The sequence below is a fragment of the Chenopodium album genome, chromosome 5, assembly GCF_948465745.1.
Source record: "Chenopodium album chromosome 5, dcCheAlbu1.1, whole genome shotgun sequence".
In the NCBI taxonomy this organism is placed as follows: Eukaryota; Viridiplantae; Streptophyta; class Magnoliopsida; order Caryophyllales; family Amaranthaceae; genus Chenopodium; species Chenopodium album.
This window is the reverse complement of record NC_137838.1, coordinates 9,623,885-9,641,603: the sequence shown is the minus strand read 5'-3', so window position 1 is coordinate 9,641,603 and position 17,719 is coordinate 9,623,885. Positions and strand designations below refer to the sequence as shown.

Sequence of the window (17,719 nt, the reverse complement as noted above, 5' to 3'; positions counted from 1 at the left end):
TATTGCATTTTAATTTCAATTATATTAGCGTTAGCATATTACTTTATACCTAGGAAAACAGGTACTACAAACATATACAAGGCAATTATTATATTATAATTAAAAAAAAAAATCACCTCATTTGCGTCACTCATTAAACAAACAAGTGACGCAAATACAGCAGTTTTGTATTGTCTACTCAGTCATTTGCGTCACTCCTATATAAACAAGTGACGCAAATGACAAAACATAAGTTTTATTGGAAGAGTTATTTGCGTCGCTTGTTTATAAAGGAGCGACGCAAATAACAAAAAAGTTTATCTTAAGAGTCATTTGCGTCGCTTGTTAATAAAGGAGCGACGCAAATAACTAAAAATAAGTTTATCAGAAAAGTCATTTGCGTCGCTCTTTTATAAAGGAGTGACGCAAATAACAAAAAATAAGTTTATTTGAAGAGTTATTTGCGTCGCTTCTTTATAAAAGAGTGACGCAAATAACAAAAAATAAGTTTATCAGAAGAGTTATTTGCGTCGCTCCTTTATTAAAGAGTGACGCAAATAACAAAAAATAAGTTTATAAGAAGAGTCATTTGCGTCGCTTATTTATGAAGGAGCGACGCAAATGACAAAAAATAAGTTTATCAAAAAAGTCATTTGCGTCGCGCCTAGGAGCGACGCAAATGACTTAAAAGTCATTTGCGTCGCGAGCAGTTGCGTCGCTCATAGAAGCGACGCAAATACACTATAAATGAGCGACGCAAATAAGCCTTTTTCTACTAGTGTTACGTGCTTTACACGTGGCTTTTTTTGGTCGGAAAATAAAAAAGTCAACGCCGAAAAATGGGCAAAGGACCCTCCTTACAACCCAAACATAATATAATAACCTTTTGTGCCACCTTTTTTTTATAAAAGGACCTTTGTCACAAAAAGGTCTATTTAAAAGGACCTTATTCACAAATTTTCCGAATAAAAATATGGAGTAATATTTGTTAGTAACGTTAATTAGAGAAATATGTAAATAAATATTTTTAGCGATATAAATATACGCCCGCTATTCTTGAATGTTAAAAAAAATCCAATTAACATTGATGAAGAATTGAAGGCAAATATGGTGTAAATAAATAGTTTAGGGACATAAGTGTCTTAACACTATTTATAGTGTGGTCATTCGGAGTACTTTTTTTTTAAAAGGGATAAATACGTAAATAATATTTGTAGGGACATCATAATAGTCTCAACACTATTAATAAAAGTTTACTCACACTTTTTAAAAGATAAAGGTAGGGGTTCAATTCAATAATATGCACAATAATAAAGAATTTTCTATAGGACCATAGTAGTACACATAAAGTCTTGTAATACAAATGTGAGGTTGTGACGGTACAATTTAGTAGGATTACAAGACTTTTCAATCTAGAAAAGTCTACTTATTACCTAATTTTTGATTATATGGATAAAACAAAAGAAAAAACAAAAAAGAAAAAGAAATAAAAAAACAAAAGCCACATATAGGTAGAGGTGGTCAACTCTAGGAATTGGGTCGGTTTAATAAAGTCTAGTCAATTTTAGTCTAGTTCGGATTTGAGTCATGTTAATCAATATGCTCATACAAGTTGAATGGCTAATTGTAAAGACTTCACGTGAAGACCCAGTTATTTATTTTCAAAGACTTCAAGTTTATTTTTTTTTATTATTATTATTTTTTTTAAAGACTTCAAGTATTCATGATTATATGAGATACGGGTAGATTTTATTATTTTTTTTAATCTATGTTAAAATTTAACCAATATAATCTTTTGTTATCATTTATCAATATGTATAAATTAAAGTATACATTGGGGACGAGTTTAACAAATACAACCGACTATAATAATGCAAACGTATTGGTTAAAATGGAGTACATAATAATAAAAATATGGAGTAATATTTGTATTACAACGAAATTTGTAGCTTTTGCATTAGTCACCGTCAGCTCATCAAGTAGGGACAAATGAGCAATGAGAATTGATTTTACTATTCAACCCAAAAAAAAAAAAAAAGAACAATGATTATGTTTCTATATATACCTTAAAACTTTAAGCATATTTAGCATCAAACACACTCATCTACAATTATAATTCAATCACGTACAATGAATAATACATCTTATCTTCTCCTGCTTTCTTGGCTCTTGCTATTTTTCTTCTTTAGTTTTGCTGATGATCATGGGATTAATGATTATGTCATTAATCCCATTGACAGCCACCACCACATCATGTGTCCTGAGAAAGAAAGAGAAGCTTTGTTGAAGTTCAAAGAGGGCATCCAAGTCGATCGTTGCGGCCTCCTGTCGACTTGGGAAGATGATGATGATAACAAAAATTGCTGTCAATGGCATGGCATTCAATGCAGCAACCGCACTGGTAATGTCATTAAGCTCGATCTTTCAGGGATTTACGCTTTTAACTTGAAGGATTGGTGTCTCCGAGGTAAAGTGAGCTCATCTCTTTTAAATTTGACACATTTGAGTTACTTAGACCTCAGCTTTAATAACTTCCAAAACCAATCCATCCCCACTTTCATTGGTTCCCTTGTGAATTTAAAACACCTTATTCTTTCTTTCTCTGGATTCAAGGGAGAAGTTCCCAACCATCTCGGGAACCTCTCTCGCTTGATTTCTCTTGAATTTTCCATAGAGGATGTCGATAATAATTTCAATCTTTATGTGAGAAACTTGTCATGGCTTTCACGCCTAACTTTATTGAGAGACATTGATTTGAGTGGCATCGATCTTAGTAAAGCCACAAATTGGCTCCAAATCATTAGCAACCTCCCACATCTACGGGTCCTTCACTTGGACGATTGCAATCTTCCTGCATTACCTCCACAAATACCATCATACCAAAACTCATCAACTACTTTTTCTGTTATTAGCCTTCGTGGGAACGGTGTAATTGATGATTCAATATTCAAGTGGCTGTTCAATTTGAGTGGAGTAAATGTTCACCTTGAATATCTTGCTCTCGAGGGTAATCAATTGAAAGGTCCTATTCCCATTGCATTTGAAAACTTGCATGCTCTTTCATATCTTGACCTTAGCCATAATAATTTGCAAGGTACAATTCCAAGTTCTTTTGGTAACATGCACTCCCTTTCATATCTTCATCTTGGGTGGAATCAATTAGAAAGTCCAATTCCAGATACAATTTCAAACATAAAGCCTCTCACATATCTCCTTCTTTATGTCAATAATTTCCAATTCTTTCCGAAAACACTTGGTAATCTATGTAGCTTACAAGAGCTTTCCTTGTCCGGAAATAATCTTAACGAAGAGCTCCAAAGCATAATCCAAAAACTGAATGGATGTGCAAGTCAGTCATTGTTGTCTCTAAGTCTTGATGATAACAAAATCTGGGGTCCAGTCCCTGACACAATTGACACATTTTCTTCACTCAATAGTTTAATTCTTAGAGGTAACCTATTAAATGGAACAATCAGTCAGAGTTTGGGGAATTTATCAATGTTGGAGATTTTGGATCTTTCTTCTAACTCGTTAGAAGGCACACTCTCTAGCAACCACTTTTCTAATCTTTCAAGATTAACATCGATGCATTTGTCCAGCAATTTAGCATTGTTGTTCAATGTCGATACTGATTGGGTTCCTCCATTTCAACTAGACTCCATCGGATTAAGTTCATGTGGCTTGGGGCCAATGTTTCCAAAATGGCTTTTGAGCCAAAAAAATTATTCTTGGCTTGACATTTCTGATGGTGGAATATCAGATAGGATTCCGAAGTCTTTTTGGATGACACTTTCTTCAAAAATTAATTATCTTGACATGTCTCACAACAAGATTTATGGGACAATTCCAGATTTACAAATATTAGTCACTGAGATTATTGAATTCCTTGATATAGATATGAGCTTTAACAATTTAGAAGGGACAATACCATTATTTCCAAGAAATGTCACTTCATTAGTTTTGAATGACAACAACTTTTCTGACCCTATCCCTTTCTTATGTCCTAAAGAAAAATTGAAACTTCAACATTTAATCCTCTCAAACAACTCCTTCACTAGGGAACTTCCAGACTGTTGGATGAATTTTGATCAATTATTGTTGCTACGCTTGGAAAATAACAGTTTTTCCGGTAGTATACCGGCTTCCTTTGGTTACTTGAAAAAGCTTCAGTCATTACATTTAAGTGACAATAGCTTTTTTGATGTGAGATCATTGACAAATTGTACGTCTTTAGTTAATCTCGATCTTGCTCGTAATTCATTGAATGGGCATATACCGACTGGAATTGGGAAATATTTGAGAGGACTTGCTTTTCTGAGCCTTAGAAGTAATAATTTTGAAGGAGGGATACCTTATAGTCTCTGTCAATCATCTTCTCTCCAAATTTTGGATCTGTCTACCAACCACATTACTGGTACCATTCCCAAATGCATATATAATCTTACTGCAATGCGAAATGGGACAGATTTACAACCACAAATTGAATATGAGAGTTTGAGTAACAGCTTCCCTGATGACGAAAAACTTATGTGGAAGAAGGAAGATCAAAGTCTTATAAGTTCCGTTTTGGGATTAGTCAGAGCAATAGACGTGTCTAACAATAAGCTTGAAGGAGAAATCCCCTTCGAAATTTCATTATTGACGGGGCTTGTCACCTTAAACTTATCAAGAAATCATTTGCATGGAAATGTTACAGCGATTGGAAAATTGACATCTCTGAATGCACTTGATTTGTCAAACAACCGTTTTTCTGGTGAGATCCCTACTAGCCTCGCTGATTTGAATTCACTTGGCGTTTTGGATTTGTCCAACAACCACTTTTTCGGAAAAATTCCAACCGGTCCTCAACTCCAAACCTTTAACGCTTCATCGTACAAGGGGAACCCAAGACTTTGTGGAATGCCACTTCCAAAATGTCCTTGGGATCAAGTACCCGACAATAATCCAGGAAATAACGATAATATCAATCGTCAAGATAAGAGTGGAATCGACGACTTTCATCTGGGGTTATACATCAGCGTGGTGCTTGGATTCATTATCGGATTTTGGGGAGTTTGTGGAAGCTTAGTGCTAAAAAGATCTTGGAGAATTGCCTTTTTCCGGTTCTTTGGTGACGTGAAAGACAAGCTCTATGTCATGGTTTCCGTCAACATAGCCGGGATTCGAAAAAGGCAGTGAAGCAGGTCAGTAATTCTACCCTTTCTTGATATTTCCAAATATACTTTTTTTCGCTACTTGTTATCAGCATAACCATGTGTATATAAATCATTAGGTTCTCTAAGAAAATTAATTATTTGCTACAGGTTGTTGCTTAGACGATATACTGCTAGATCGAGACTCAAATCAGAAATCTTCAATTTGGCCACTACAAGTCGACTGCTTAAATGCCACTGTTAAAGTCACAAAATAAATTTTTATGTTTTTCCTATCCTTATTTTGCAGCAAGTTCATAATGTGTGTTGTATTTGTATGTGCTCAATGTAGTATTGTTGTTGTTTAAAGTTGAATGTATGCTTTGTGATCGTTTCATTTCTTCAATGAACAATACATACTTGATACTTCGTACAATGTACATCAGGGTTAAGCTATGGTTAATCTAGTAATTAATTAAATTCATACAATTACATAGAAAACAATATTATGTCTATAAGTCAGATGATTAATTATTCTATCAAAAACTATATAGGCCTATGAAAACAGCTAGACTCTCAGTAATTAAGCTGTTTAGCCAATTTATGTATCTAGCTAAGTGGCTAGTCATATACTTCGTATTTAGTAGGCCAAAACATCATCAAGAAAGAATAGCATTTAATGTTAGGTTATACTGGCCTACCTTGCCAACAGATCTATCTACAAAGTAATTTAAATCTTAAGACAAGAAAATGTATCTACGATTTAAACGATAATTCTTGGAAATCATGATACAGGAAGGACGAAAAACAAGACTTTCGAAGTATATAAAGTCATTACTATCTAATTTTCTAAAAACGCCCAAAGCTTATAATGAGCGTAAAATCATCTCGCCCAATAGATATCGTCATATATCACTAGTCATAGGAGTTCAATATTAGTTGTTCCTTATCTAAATGTAATATTTGTAATAGTTTGACTTTTATCTTTTTATTAAAGACCTATGGGGATATTATAAATGTAAGTTATGTAACGTCCCTAATTACCTTAATTAATAGGGGTTAAACCATTGTGATGTGCAACTATCCTTTTCCGTACAAATTAAGGTAGGTACACCAATGTTATGTTTTTGAAAGCCAATTAAACCATACTGTCATGTCCCTTCTTAGAGTTCTTACCTACTTAAATCAAGATCTAACTCTGTTTTTTGAGGTGATATAATCCTAATCTCATTAGTCATACTACTACCATACGATATAAATGTACGTACCATATATCTATAATTTACATGCATTCCTTCTCCATCTTCCCATCTACTATCTTCATACTTTCATTAATTTTCAATTTATTATAATCAAAATACAAGAAAAAAGCACCAACACATGGCAAGGACAATTGCACTTTGTTGCTTGCTCCTTAGCATATGTTGGGCTACTATGAACCCAGCACAAGCCCAAAAAAATGGATTAACAAAGAAAGCCCAAATCCAAATCTACTACCATAACCAAATAAACTACCCGGATCTGGACCTTGTTACGGTTGCAAGCCCAAATGGTAATGGAAACTTTTCGGTTGGGAGCCTAGTGGTGTTGGATGGCCCAATCTATGATGGTCCAGACCCCAACTCAACTATGGTGGGCCGAATGTTGGGCACGTTTACGTCAGCTAGCCAGTCAGACCTTGGGCTAGTAATTGTACTTAACCATGTGTTCACCAATGGGCCTTACAAAGGGAGCACTCTAACTATGGTGGGCTTGGGCTTCCCGGCATTTCAAGTCCGGGAGTTACCGATTGTTGGCGGGTCGGGTGTGTTTAGCCTGGCCCGTGGATTTGAGTTGAGCCGAAGCTTTCAGTACCAGATTGATGAGAATACCACAGCTCCTAGAGTTGAGTTTCAGCTTAATGTTTACTTATAACATCATATACCTTACAACACTTTGTTGTAATAAAAACTTCCTGGTGTAATAAACTTTGTTTCAAGAAGAGGAAATCAGTATAATTTACATCTTCATCTTGGCTTATTACTTTATTACCACAACTTCATTCAAAGAGGTATACAAGGTAGAGGTTCAAATCCAATGTAAGTGTACCCGTAACTAAATAATCAAAACTGACTTGAATCAAACCCGCCCCCAAATATGATAACATTTATGTTTCAAGCCTTCAATCATTAGCATGGACTATGACAAAAGCTAAATTGACCCTAAACCAAACCAAATGACTAATTAAAGAAAGATGTATTGAACTGTTTTGTTGTCCAAAATTGAACTCAATCCAAACAACCCGTATATATCCTCTATTCATACATCTCTTCTACCCGGTATTACAAAACATAGACGGTAGAACTTGCCAAGTGAATAGTTGTACTACTTTAGTATACTAGATCGAGTAGGAGAGTAGGAGTACATGTTTGCCCAATTCCCCATATTCAAAGCCGTTGTAACCCACGAAAAAGAACAAGAAAACGGACAAGAAAAAACAGCATGCTAATACTTTATCATCCCATATTATATAATAACTCAAATTTTACAAACAACCTCAATCAAATATAGTTCAAATTATACATTAATTATTACTAAACAAAACCCATCAATAAGCCAAAAGATGGAGAATCATCAATAATAAAAATAAATACTACTACTATATAAATATAAATACAAAAATCAACATTTATTTTTTTTTTTCTTTGATTCATAATTACCTCCTAACCAATAATTAAAAACTATAATTAGGCTTAAACAATTTATCCCTCAAAGCAGCAAACCTTGATTTCTTCTTATCACTTTCATCAACCACACCTTGCTCATCCTCTACCTTATCACTTCCATCCCCTTCTCCATCATCAAAAGCAGGGTGACTCAAAATACAACTCAATAGTTGTGTTCCTCTTAGGGCATTTGTCAACGGCAAATGCCCTTCAGGAGGAACAGCAACATCGTTATTACTATTATTATTACTATTACTATTACTATTATTAGCCGAGTCTGTATTGTTAGACTCGGCTTTATTATCAACATTAAGCTCCCATAAAAACTCATTAGGAAACGCCCTATAATTAAACTGCTCAATTTCGGTATCAAGCTTCTTCATCCACCCAACCTTAATAAAAAACCTAGTAAAATCCTTATCGACCTTCAACCATATCTTCCTCTGAACACTATACCCAAACCGGTTATTGCTAAACTTCTTCCAAAGCTCATCAATAGCCTGAAGATCATCTTTCGGTATGAACTGAACTTCCGAAAAGAAAACATATCCACGTTTAACTGCAGCTTCACCGGCAAGTACGATGATGAGACGGCGAGTCTCATCATCAGCTTGACGGAAGTCACCTGAGGCGAGATGGCGTTGGAGGGTGTCTAAGGAAAAGGCGGTATCGGGTGAAGTGGTAGGGGTGTTAGTGGTAGTGGCCGCGGTAGAGGTAGTGAATGGTAATGTGATCATGTGGGAGTGTAGGGAGATAGTAGTGAGGTGGGGGTGTTTGAAGGAAGTGGTGGAAGAGGATGGGAGGGAGGAGTAGTCTAAGGAGTGGCGCCGAGCACGACGTGTCGTCGTGCTCGGCCCCGAGTAGTGGTAAGATTGGTGGTGGTGGATAGAGGCCATAAGAGGAGATTGAGTGGTAGTAGTGAATGAAGGAAGGGGGGGGGGGGTGGTGAGAAAAATGACAAGTATGAAAAAAGAAAGAAGGGAGGGAAATAGAGATATAAGGTTAGGACAAGTAGGAAATAAGGGGAGGTTGATCCAAGAGGATAGAAAGAATGATTTTGATTGGTTAGAAAAGGGTGAGGGTGGGATTTTCTCTTTACTTTATCATTTTCTTATTTGCTTTTATTATGCTATCATATGCTGGAGATTTTGGTGTTTTTTGGGAAAATTTAATTGTTAAAAATTTTAATATAGAGAGGAAAATTTGTGGGTGATATGAAATGCAATAATGAGGGATGGTGACAAGTGATGGGTTAAATTTAGAGAATTGGGGGTGTGAAAAGTGTAAAACATGCAACTTTGGCATATAACAAATGCTGAGGAAAGAGAGATTTGTGCAAATTTTAGGAAGAAAAATTGTAATACGAATTATACTTGTATATGATGAAAAACTTTGTAATTATGGTTTGGATAAAACAGCTTTTAAATAATTTTTTAAAATGGAAAGTGTACTTTATTAACTAATTAAGTGTGGTTTGTTTCAATTTGAACTATGATCTATGAACAAGTGTTTGATGCCATTGATGGTCTTTTAATCGTGCAAATTAAAGTATAATGACTATAATCTGATAATTAGGCTTGGTTTAGAAGAGAACTAGCTTCGCTGGCGTAACGGATTTGGACCATGCGTCTGTCCCTCAAAACAGTTAAACCCACGAGTTAATTGTTTTCGATTTATAGTACATAGTTGAGGGCTACCAAATGCCCCGTCGAAAAATAGGCCACACGATGAGACTTAAACTAACGTGTAAGAAACTAATGTGTAATTCAAAAGCAAGTAAGAAACCAACATGAAATTCGAAAGCAAGTAGATCTTATAATTGAACCAGTAAAATCAATCTCAAAATGTAGGACAGTTAATCTAATGATTAAGAAAGATTTAATGGTTTGTTTTATTATAAAAATGCTTAATTGATAGCTAATTAACTACTATGTAGTTGCACTGCATAAAATAGAGAATATAACATCATGGTATGCATTGGATTTCTGAATTATGAATTTAACAAAGGGATTTAATACCCTGTATATTGAAATACAGAAAGAACAGTCCAACATAGATAGAAGACAAGCTTTTCTTCACAATCTACATAGCTTAAGTCAAGAACGAACATCCCTAGAGAGTTCTGAACCGGAAACGCACCAGCCACCCTCAAGTGTATGTGTGTCATTACTCAATACGAGCCTTAACATTAAACCTTTTACTTATGTGCTTCATGACCATATCAGTGTTAATACGACTCATCCTAGGATATGATCTTGAAGTAGCAAGTCTACTCAAGCTTGCCAGACTCATCGACTTGTACAACTCTACTAGTGCACTGTTAGTTTTTACCACTGGACTATGAGTGAACACAAGCATAACACAACTCATAAGCAAACTGAGTTACTACCTTGTGCTTCATGGCATTAAGGTCCAATGTCCATGTAGGACACACTCTAACTAAGGTCCGATTTTCCTGTCAACCAAGCAAGCCCAAGAATGAATTCACTGCGGTCACTAATTACGGTCACAAACTGGTGAAATCAAATATGCAGATGAATATAAGGAGAGTATGAGAGGAAATGAACTAACACTGTAACACAACTGAAAACTGAAAATCCTTGAATATCACTTTATAATTATGTAGCAATCTTTCCACAGCCTAATTTCTTGAGTTATATACAATTCTAAACCCGCCTCTAACTACAACGGTGAAATAACTCAAACCATGTTACTTGCATGCATCCAATTTGTGAAGCGACATATTCCACAGATAATCAAAGAATAAATGATAAAACCAGCTAACCAAGACTAAGTAAGCAAAACCCTCCTAATGCCCCAGGTTCAATAAGCCACTGATGGAAATCAAATGTCACCAGCCATTCCGGGCCTGAAATGTTGAAATTTTAAAAGGCAAATTTGAAGTTAGAGAAAAATCACAGATTTAGGGCAGTGAGATTGTATTAACAATACTTCCACTTCCACACCTAGGACTAAACTCCTGAAAAGAAAAGGGGAAAAAAAAGGCCTCTAATTACTAATTAGCATGTAGCCAATCACATTGCAGAACACTGACCAGAGGACCCCAAATAACCCCATTGGTGTGTAACCCAAGAGAATCCAACTACTTTGCATATAAAGAGGCACAAATCAGTCGGGCCATGAAGATACATAAATGAAAGAGATTATGGTGTGTTCTATTCACCTGTTTTTTACTTATCTAAACTTATTAGCCCTTATTATAATTTATTTTAGTTATAAATAAACTTGGTAGCCCTGATTAACCCTTATCACAACTTATCTGAACTTATTTTTCCTGAACTTATTTTATCTGAACGTATTAACCCTTATCTGAACTTATTAACCCTTAAATAAGTGGAAATAAGGTGAACAGAACAGGGCCTTACCAGAACATGGAATTAAACAAGTCATCACTAGGCACAGGGACAAAGCCTTCTTGTATGCTGATGCAAACCATCACAAGTGAACATCGTCTGTGATTTTGTGTATAAGCATGCTCCGGGGTACTGGATAAAGAAAAAAAGTAATCATAACCTTGATTTAGTTTCAGGTAATCTTTCACTACAGATCAATTAAAAGGGAAAATTCGCAACCCTGAACTTCAGAAATAAATCATCCAGTTTCAACATGTCACTATGGAAATGCAATCATCTTCATGCTACTACCATTTAAACCCAAATTGCAGTCTAAAAAATCAACCATAGAACAATGACTCATGAAAAATCCACTAATTATTAACTGAGAAAATGACATCGATACACCATGTAAGCTAGCAAGGATGGGAAGGATAAGAATGAAGCACACATCAGGATTTCTCTACGATATAGATGTTTAAAGACTAAAGCACATGAACACACACAATCAAAGAGCCCAACTATATTCAATCCTCTTATATCCATCTTTCAATTATCTATTAATCTTTGGAGAAAAACCTACATAAGTCCAGGCTTTCAGTCTATGATAGTGTTTTTAAATTTCGCCTAAGTGGACATGTGTATCAGCAATATGGCAGGCCTGTTTAGTGTGGTTACCAAAAACATTAACCAACAGGCAATCCAGTCGATTATTATGTTTCTTCCTATCATTGCATTTTTTCTTATTTTTACTTTTCTATTTCAATTTCAGTTGCATTTGAGGTTGACAGTGAATACAGGACCAATTGAACTGGTTGCTGAGCTGTATGTATCTACCAATGCTAAAGGATTATGTCACTCCAATTGAAATTATTATACTTACTTAAAGAGAAATGATAAGAAAACAAAATGCCACACTTAATTCCAAAATCCAGAAAAAACTCAAAAAAGTCCATTTTTTTTTACCCTTTATCAGCAGTTCAATAAAGAGAGAGTAGGGTGTAAATAGTATATACCAATTGCTTAGGTGCACCATCGCTAACTTCTGCTGGCTGATCTGGCCCCATGCTTGCTAAACACCCTCCTTTGCAGTTCATGTATTTCTGCATACTACCATCACAGACAGCACAATATATATACAATTACTGAAAGAGATATAAAGCATCAAAAAAAAAAAGCTGTGCAGCACATGATGACCATCACATATTCACATTTACTAAATTTCATTAAACTGAACTGTACTGCTCTGAGCATTTTGGAGCTCATCTGTGCTTACTGGAAATTATCTTAACTTATTTTGGTTGTTAATTGAATATAGGTAGGCCTTAAAAAACTTATAAACAGCTTAACTGAACTTATTAAAAAAAAAAAAAAGAATTTCGAGCTTTCTAAGCAAAAGGAGGTTTTCCCCATTAAAGTTTATTTTCCCTTTAAATAGCATGTTATATGAAGAATTAGTCACATTTGCTGGTGAGTGAAATAAATGCAAACATGAATAAATAAATACAATAAATTAATAATTTTTAAAAAAATAAGGCAGGATACTCCTATTCAGCAAAGGTAAAAAGGAAACAATGAGCTACTTGATCAGTGAAACAAAGCATTTGGTGGACAGAGAAACAATAAGTGTCTTGCAAATGTTGCAGTCTTGCATTAAGAAACAAATAATTTAATGTTATAGCTTACATTTCACATTGGTTGAGCACCAAAAGCCTGCTAGGAACACACGACTTCCCACTCAACTTGCAAACAGAGTTACATGATTCACCCTGCCTGTCCCACCACAAATTACACCAAATCAACTTCCATTGATAAACCAATAGAAGTAATTAAAAAAAATGTATAATCAGATCATAAGTTTCACACCTTCCAACAACAATGCTAATGCCAGCTAGTCTTGATTCCATCAGTGTATCAGAGGATCCTGTTTCACAGAAAAATGTGGTGATAAAGTCAGAAAGCTATGGGCAAATACTTAATTGCAGAGGATCATGTGGAAAGGAAACAAAATTGAATAAGGAAAATAATCCGCAGAGTTCTTTACGGAATTAACACAGACACATAGGTAAGTGATAATGTGAAGTTAATACGTTGGATAAAATTAGCAAAAAGTACAGTTAATTACAGGTCAGAGGCCAATGAAGAATTCAACAAGCGTTTCTAATAAACTTAAGCCAATGTGAAAGAGTGTTTGTCAAAATGCTGCAGCTGACCTGAGGTATTTGATGGCAAAGAAAAGCAGTGGTGGAAATCACTCAAGTAAGCATTTTCGTGTACCTGAAAATCAGTGACCAGTCAACTTATATAATTAATCAAGGCATGAAATTAAACTCAATATAAGTTCCAAATCCAAACATAAAAACGACACTGAATTTAGCTTCAGCTTGCATTTTGCCTAAGATCTCTAGAGTCTAGAACCGTTTTTGCTGAATTCTATTGGGGAGAAAAGACCTAAGTCAAACCTTGACAGTTGACAGCGCATATAATAGTAATTTATGGTAAGATACAGTAATTTTATTATAGTAATTTCCCCTATGACAAGGAGAAAGAATCATGGCAATGCAGCTACCTACATGAACAACTGAATCAACACAACCATACTCCACAAAAAGCAAGTTTAAGATTAGCACGGAACCCGGTCAATGTTCCAATTGATAAATAGGGAATTAAAAAGGAAAACAATACATACCACACTCTCAGAATTGTGACGGCACCTCCCAGCACAGAAATCAAAAACGGAATTGTAAGTACCTGCAGAAGTGGCACGTTGCCGCACATAGCATACAATTATCATCCTAACAGGTAGCACAAAGATGCAATTTGGCAAGTTGAAAGTACAAAATAACCTTGGCCTCATAGAGACATAGAGCAATTGTTTTGTCTACGGAGTATTTTCTTTGGTGCATATGTAACAGACTTTACTTCTATATTAATAAGATACCACAAGATGGAGGCAACACCCATGTATAAACAAGGTTACAGCAAGCACTACAGGATTCGATGGCTAAGAAGTAACAGAGGAGCTTTAAATTTTAGATTGTCTACCTGCATTTGCTGCCTTGGCTATCTTCACCTTTACTGCCAGTTCTTTTTGAGTCTGATGATACAAAAAGAACAGATGAGCATGACCAGAAAATTGTCCAAGGTTCCACTAAAGATAAAAAGGGGAAAAGATAATACCTGCAACGGATTCAGGCAGCATGAAACACAAAATTCATACGAGTTGCAGCATTGTGAAATCAGGTTGCACCCTCTGTGCAAAAAAGGTCAAGAGCAAGCTATTTTTTTTCAAATAATAACCAATCACCACTTGTCATAAATTCATAAATCGGTAAGAATATAACTCACTGACAAAAGTATTGTCCTGTTTTTTGGCGGCAACAGCGTGACTCGGGATCCACTGATAGAGCATCACAGACATAGCCTATAATGCAGTAAAAATAATGAGCAGGTTTCCAGGAAAGAGAAACACGATATTTTAGTTTTTTATAATGGGAGAGAAACACAATATTGAAGGTGACAAGAAACAAAAACCAAAGAAAACTGATAAAATAACTTTAAGTCATACGTGAGAATAAGAGATTGCCCCATTTCCCACAGATATATGATTATTCTTTTCTAGATGAGTGGTAAAAATTTCCTTATGGGTTAGTCACCTAATCTCATATCAATCAATCAATCAATCAATCAAAGCCTTAATCCCAAAAGTGGGGATTAAAGTCTCCTATAAAGTCTCCTTAAGTTAGACTACAAGCTTAAATTTAAAAAATCAAATGTAGAAAAAGGAACTTGCTATCCCCTAAAAAAACAGTGACAAGCCAGATAACCTCCAAAGAGCAACAATTAACAAAAATGACTTCGTATAAGATAATTAAGAACATCACTTGTGTTAATTCTGTACATAACATATGATAGTTCTGACCGAGAATCAATTTTGCATAATCAATCTGCAGCAAAGTACTAAAAGGCTCCAGCAAATTAGGTCAAAGAAATAGGTCCTCATTACTCCCACTAAAATAAATGCCATCGCCACATGTTCCTTGTACGGATGCGATAAACTCATAAACCTAGAAACATAGATTGCACCTTTCAAATCACTACTAGCAGTCTGACTCATATCTCATATCAGCATCCCTTCCTCAACCAATGCCTCTCATATGTAAGCATAACTTCTTTTTAAGATGAAGAATTTGATAGAATATTGCTGGACACCAGAACATTCTCATTCTCAAATGGCACAAAGGTCAATAGAGCAAATTAGCCCATCCCATTTTACATCTAGCATATTTTATGTTCAGCGGAACAGGTGTGCTTACATAGTTTCCTTCTTAGTCTAGTCCAATAAACTTGCATATTAATGAATAATAATGACAAGTAGAAGTATGATTTCATTACTTTTGGGGGACAGTCACATACCATTGTCATCCGCTAATAAATATCTTCCTTGAACTGTATTTCTGCATGCATGAAGTTGAAGACCTACATCCCTCCTACAGGGAAAGTACACCACAAAAATTGAGTGAGTTTGACTTCAACGTATGCTAACAGAATAAGTATATTAAAATATCTTATCCTTGTCGACAGGTACATCCACGCATATTCATGTGACCAGCCAACCAACAAGACCAACACCATGAGTACCAAAAGAAGTATTAAGTTATTCCTAAATTATGACTCTGGCCACTGGCCAGTCAAGCATATTTCATCAAAATTAATGCTCGTTACTACACAAGCCCTAATAATACGTATATAATACAGTCAAAAGATGTTACATCATCGGAATAAATGTCCTAGCTCGTATGTCTAACTAAGCATCAATCAAGTGATGTACTTCAAAACTAACAGATAAAGACAGCAAATGCCTCGTCTAACCTAAATCTTGATCATATCTAATCTCTAGAGCTTTAGGAAGGGATAATTGGAGTTCTGACACTAAATGAAATTATAAAACTATTGGCGTGCTTGAAATCCCTCATTTAGAATAAAGAAAAGAAAGGGCTACTGCATCCTTGTTTGATAGCCCCAAAACATGGGCAACAGATAGCTTCTGACATTTACTGCCTCTAAAGAGTCTAAATTACCAAATCAAGACAATCAAATCAACCAACTACGCCTCTTCAACTCTTAGTTAGTTCCAACTAAAAATAGCATTCCAGCCATTTACAAACTACGAGAATAATATGTACAGCCAAACTCCTATTAAGTTTTCCCGTTCCTCACAACCCTGAAGCCTACTTTAAAGCAACCATCAATTAGTTCATGGACAGGAACATATGGGCACTGAGTGGCTCTATACTTTACCACACTGTTCCTTGCAGAATTGCCTCTTTCTGCATGCATCTTTAATCTGCATGCTCTATACTCCATCATACTACTATGTCATGAGGAGATAACACTTACTATACGCACAAAGACAGAATATCTCTCCTGGTATTACACAAGTTCTCATTTCTCGAGCCACCAAATTTCTCACAAAAACAATAGTTAATGAATCCCACTGCGAAAGAAACCTCTTTGGTTGCAATTAAGCTACTCAATTTCATAATGACTAATGAGTGTTAGCTGTTAGGTAATTTGCTTCATTGATTAATAGTTAACATTCTAAAAAGATAATAATCTTGTAATTTTCTTTTTTGAAAAAAAGTCTTTCTTACAACAACAATCAAAGCCTTACAAAAATAACTAAATTTCCTTAATTTACACTATAATCAGCAGAAGAAAAAAAAAAAAAAAAAAAAAAAAAAAAAAAAAAAAAAAACCATTTTTTAGAGTCACATGATAAATGCATTACATTAACCTAAAGAGTAGTGAAGATTGTTTATGCTAAGTTAAAATTTTGGGGGTGGTGCCCGAGGCCTCGGATCAAATCCCGTCTACATCACGACCCTTTGTATCCCTGTAATGAAGCTTGGGAGGACTGGAGAAGCATAAGCTTCAAGACATGATTTTTACACATACAAATTCAACTACATAAATAACTCTCACCTATTATTCAAAATACTAAACAAATTATCATATCATCGTTAATCAATAAGATATGATCAATTTATTTACTCTAATTACTGGAACAACCAACCAATTCTTAGCCTCAAATTCTAAAAACTACAGATTTAACATTCAAAGCAAAACCCAATTGATGAAACCACAAATTTGCAAAATTGTAAATTAAGGGTAAACAGTAAACCTGATTGCTGATGCAGTGGGTGAGATATGAATCAAGAAAAAATTAAAGAAGAACCACTTCAAAATATTCAACTCCGGCATCCTCCCGTCGCCGGAGATCTTTCTTCAGGTTTTTATTGCATCCAAGCTTGCATTTTTTTTGTTTTACCAAGTTGTCCCACGCAATTAGGTAATCTTTTTTTCAAAAATAACCTAAAAGTAAACACAATGGTTGCCCACAACCATTATGGTTATCACTAGGGGTGCTAATTGAGTTGAGCAGCTTCTGAGCAACTCATACTCGACTCGGTCAACGCTCGGTCAAAACTCGACTCGAGATAGCTCAACTCAAATTTGACTCGACTCGAGATGTTAACGAGCACGAGTT

General features: G+C 35.2%; 3 protein-coding genes and 1 pseudogene across 3 annotated transcripts; 2 read left to right on the top strand and 2 right to left on the bottom strand.

The window, feature by feature from the left end:
- Positions 1 to 1,971: 1,971 nt before the first annotated feature.
- On the top strand, positions 1,972 to 5,551 carry LOC145630370 (receptor-like protein EIX2). Its single transcript, XM_081682634.1, has 2 exons — positions 1,972 to 5,162; positions 5,283 to 5,551. Exon 1 carries the CDS (start codon positions 2,110 to 2,112, stop codon positions 5,155 to 5,157), a length of 3,048 nt encoding a protein of 1,015 aa, XP_081538760.1. The 5' UTR covers positions 1,972 to 2,109; the 3' UTR covers positions 5,158 to 5,162; positions 5,283 to 5,551.
- Positions 5,552 to 6,491: 940 nt separating this feature from the next.
- LOC145632551 (dirigent protein 22-like) lies at positions 6,492 to 7,025 on the top strand. The gene has a single exon (XM_081684918.1). It carries the CDS (start codon positions 6,492 to 6,494, stop codon positions 7,023 to 7,025), a length of 534 nt encoding a protein of 177 aa, XP_081541044.1.
- Positions 7,026 to 7,576: 551 nt separating this feature from the next.
- LOC145631844 (tetrapyrrole-binding protein, chloroplastic pseudogene) lies at positions 7,577 to 8,785 on the bottom strand (annotated as a pseudogene).
- Positions 8,786 to 10,396: 1,611 nt separating this feature from the next.
- Positions 10,397 to 17,719, bottom strand: LOC145630369 (uncharacterized). The gene is made up of 12 exons (XM_081682633.1): positions 17,354 to 17,719; positions 15,586 to 15,659; positions 14,518 to 14,593; positions 14,350 to 14,422; positions 14,215 to 14,266; positions 13,859 to 13,920; positions 13,383 to 13,446; positions 13,036 to 13,093; positions 12,856 to 12,942; positions 12,186 to 12,279; positions 11,203 to 11,322; positions 10,397 to 10,685 (listed from the first exon to the last, which is right to left on the bottom strand). Exons 1-11 carry the CDS (start codon positions 17,431 to 17,433, stop codon positions 11,230 to 11,232), a joined length of 813 nt encoding a protein of 270 aa, XP_081538759.1. The 5' UTR covers positions 17,434 to 17,719; the 3' UTR covers positions 10,397 to 10,685; positions 11,203 to 11,229.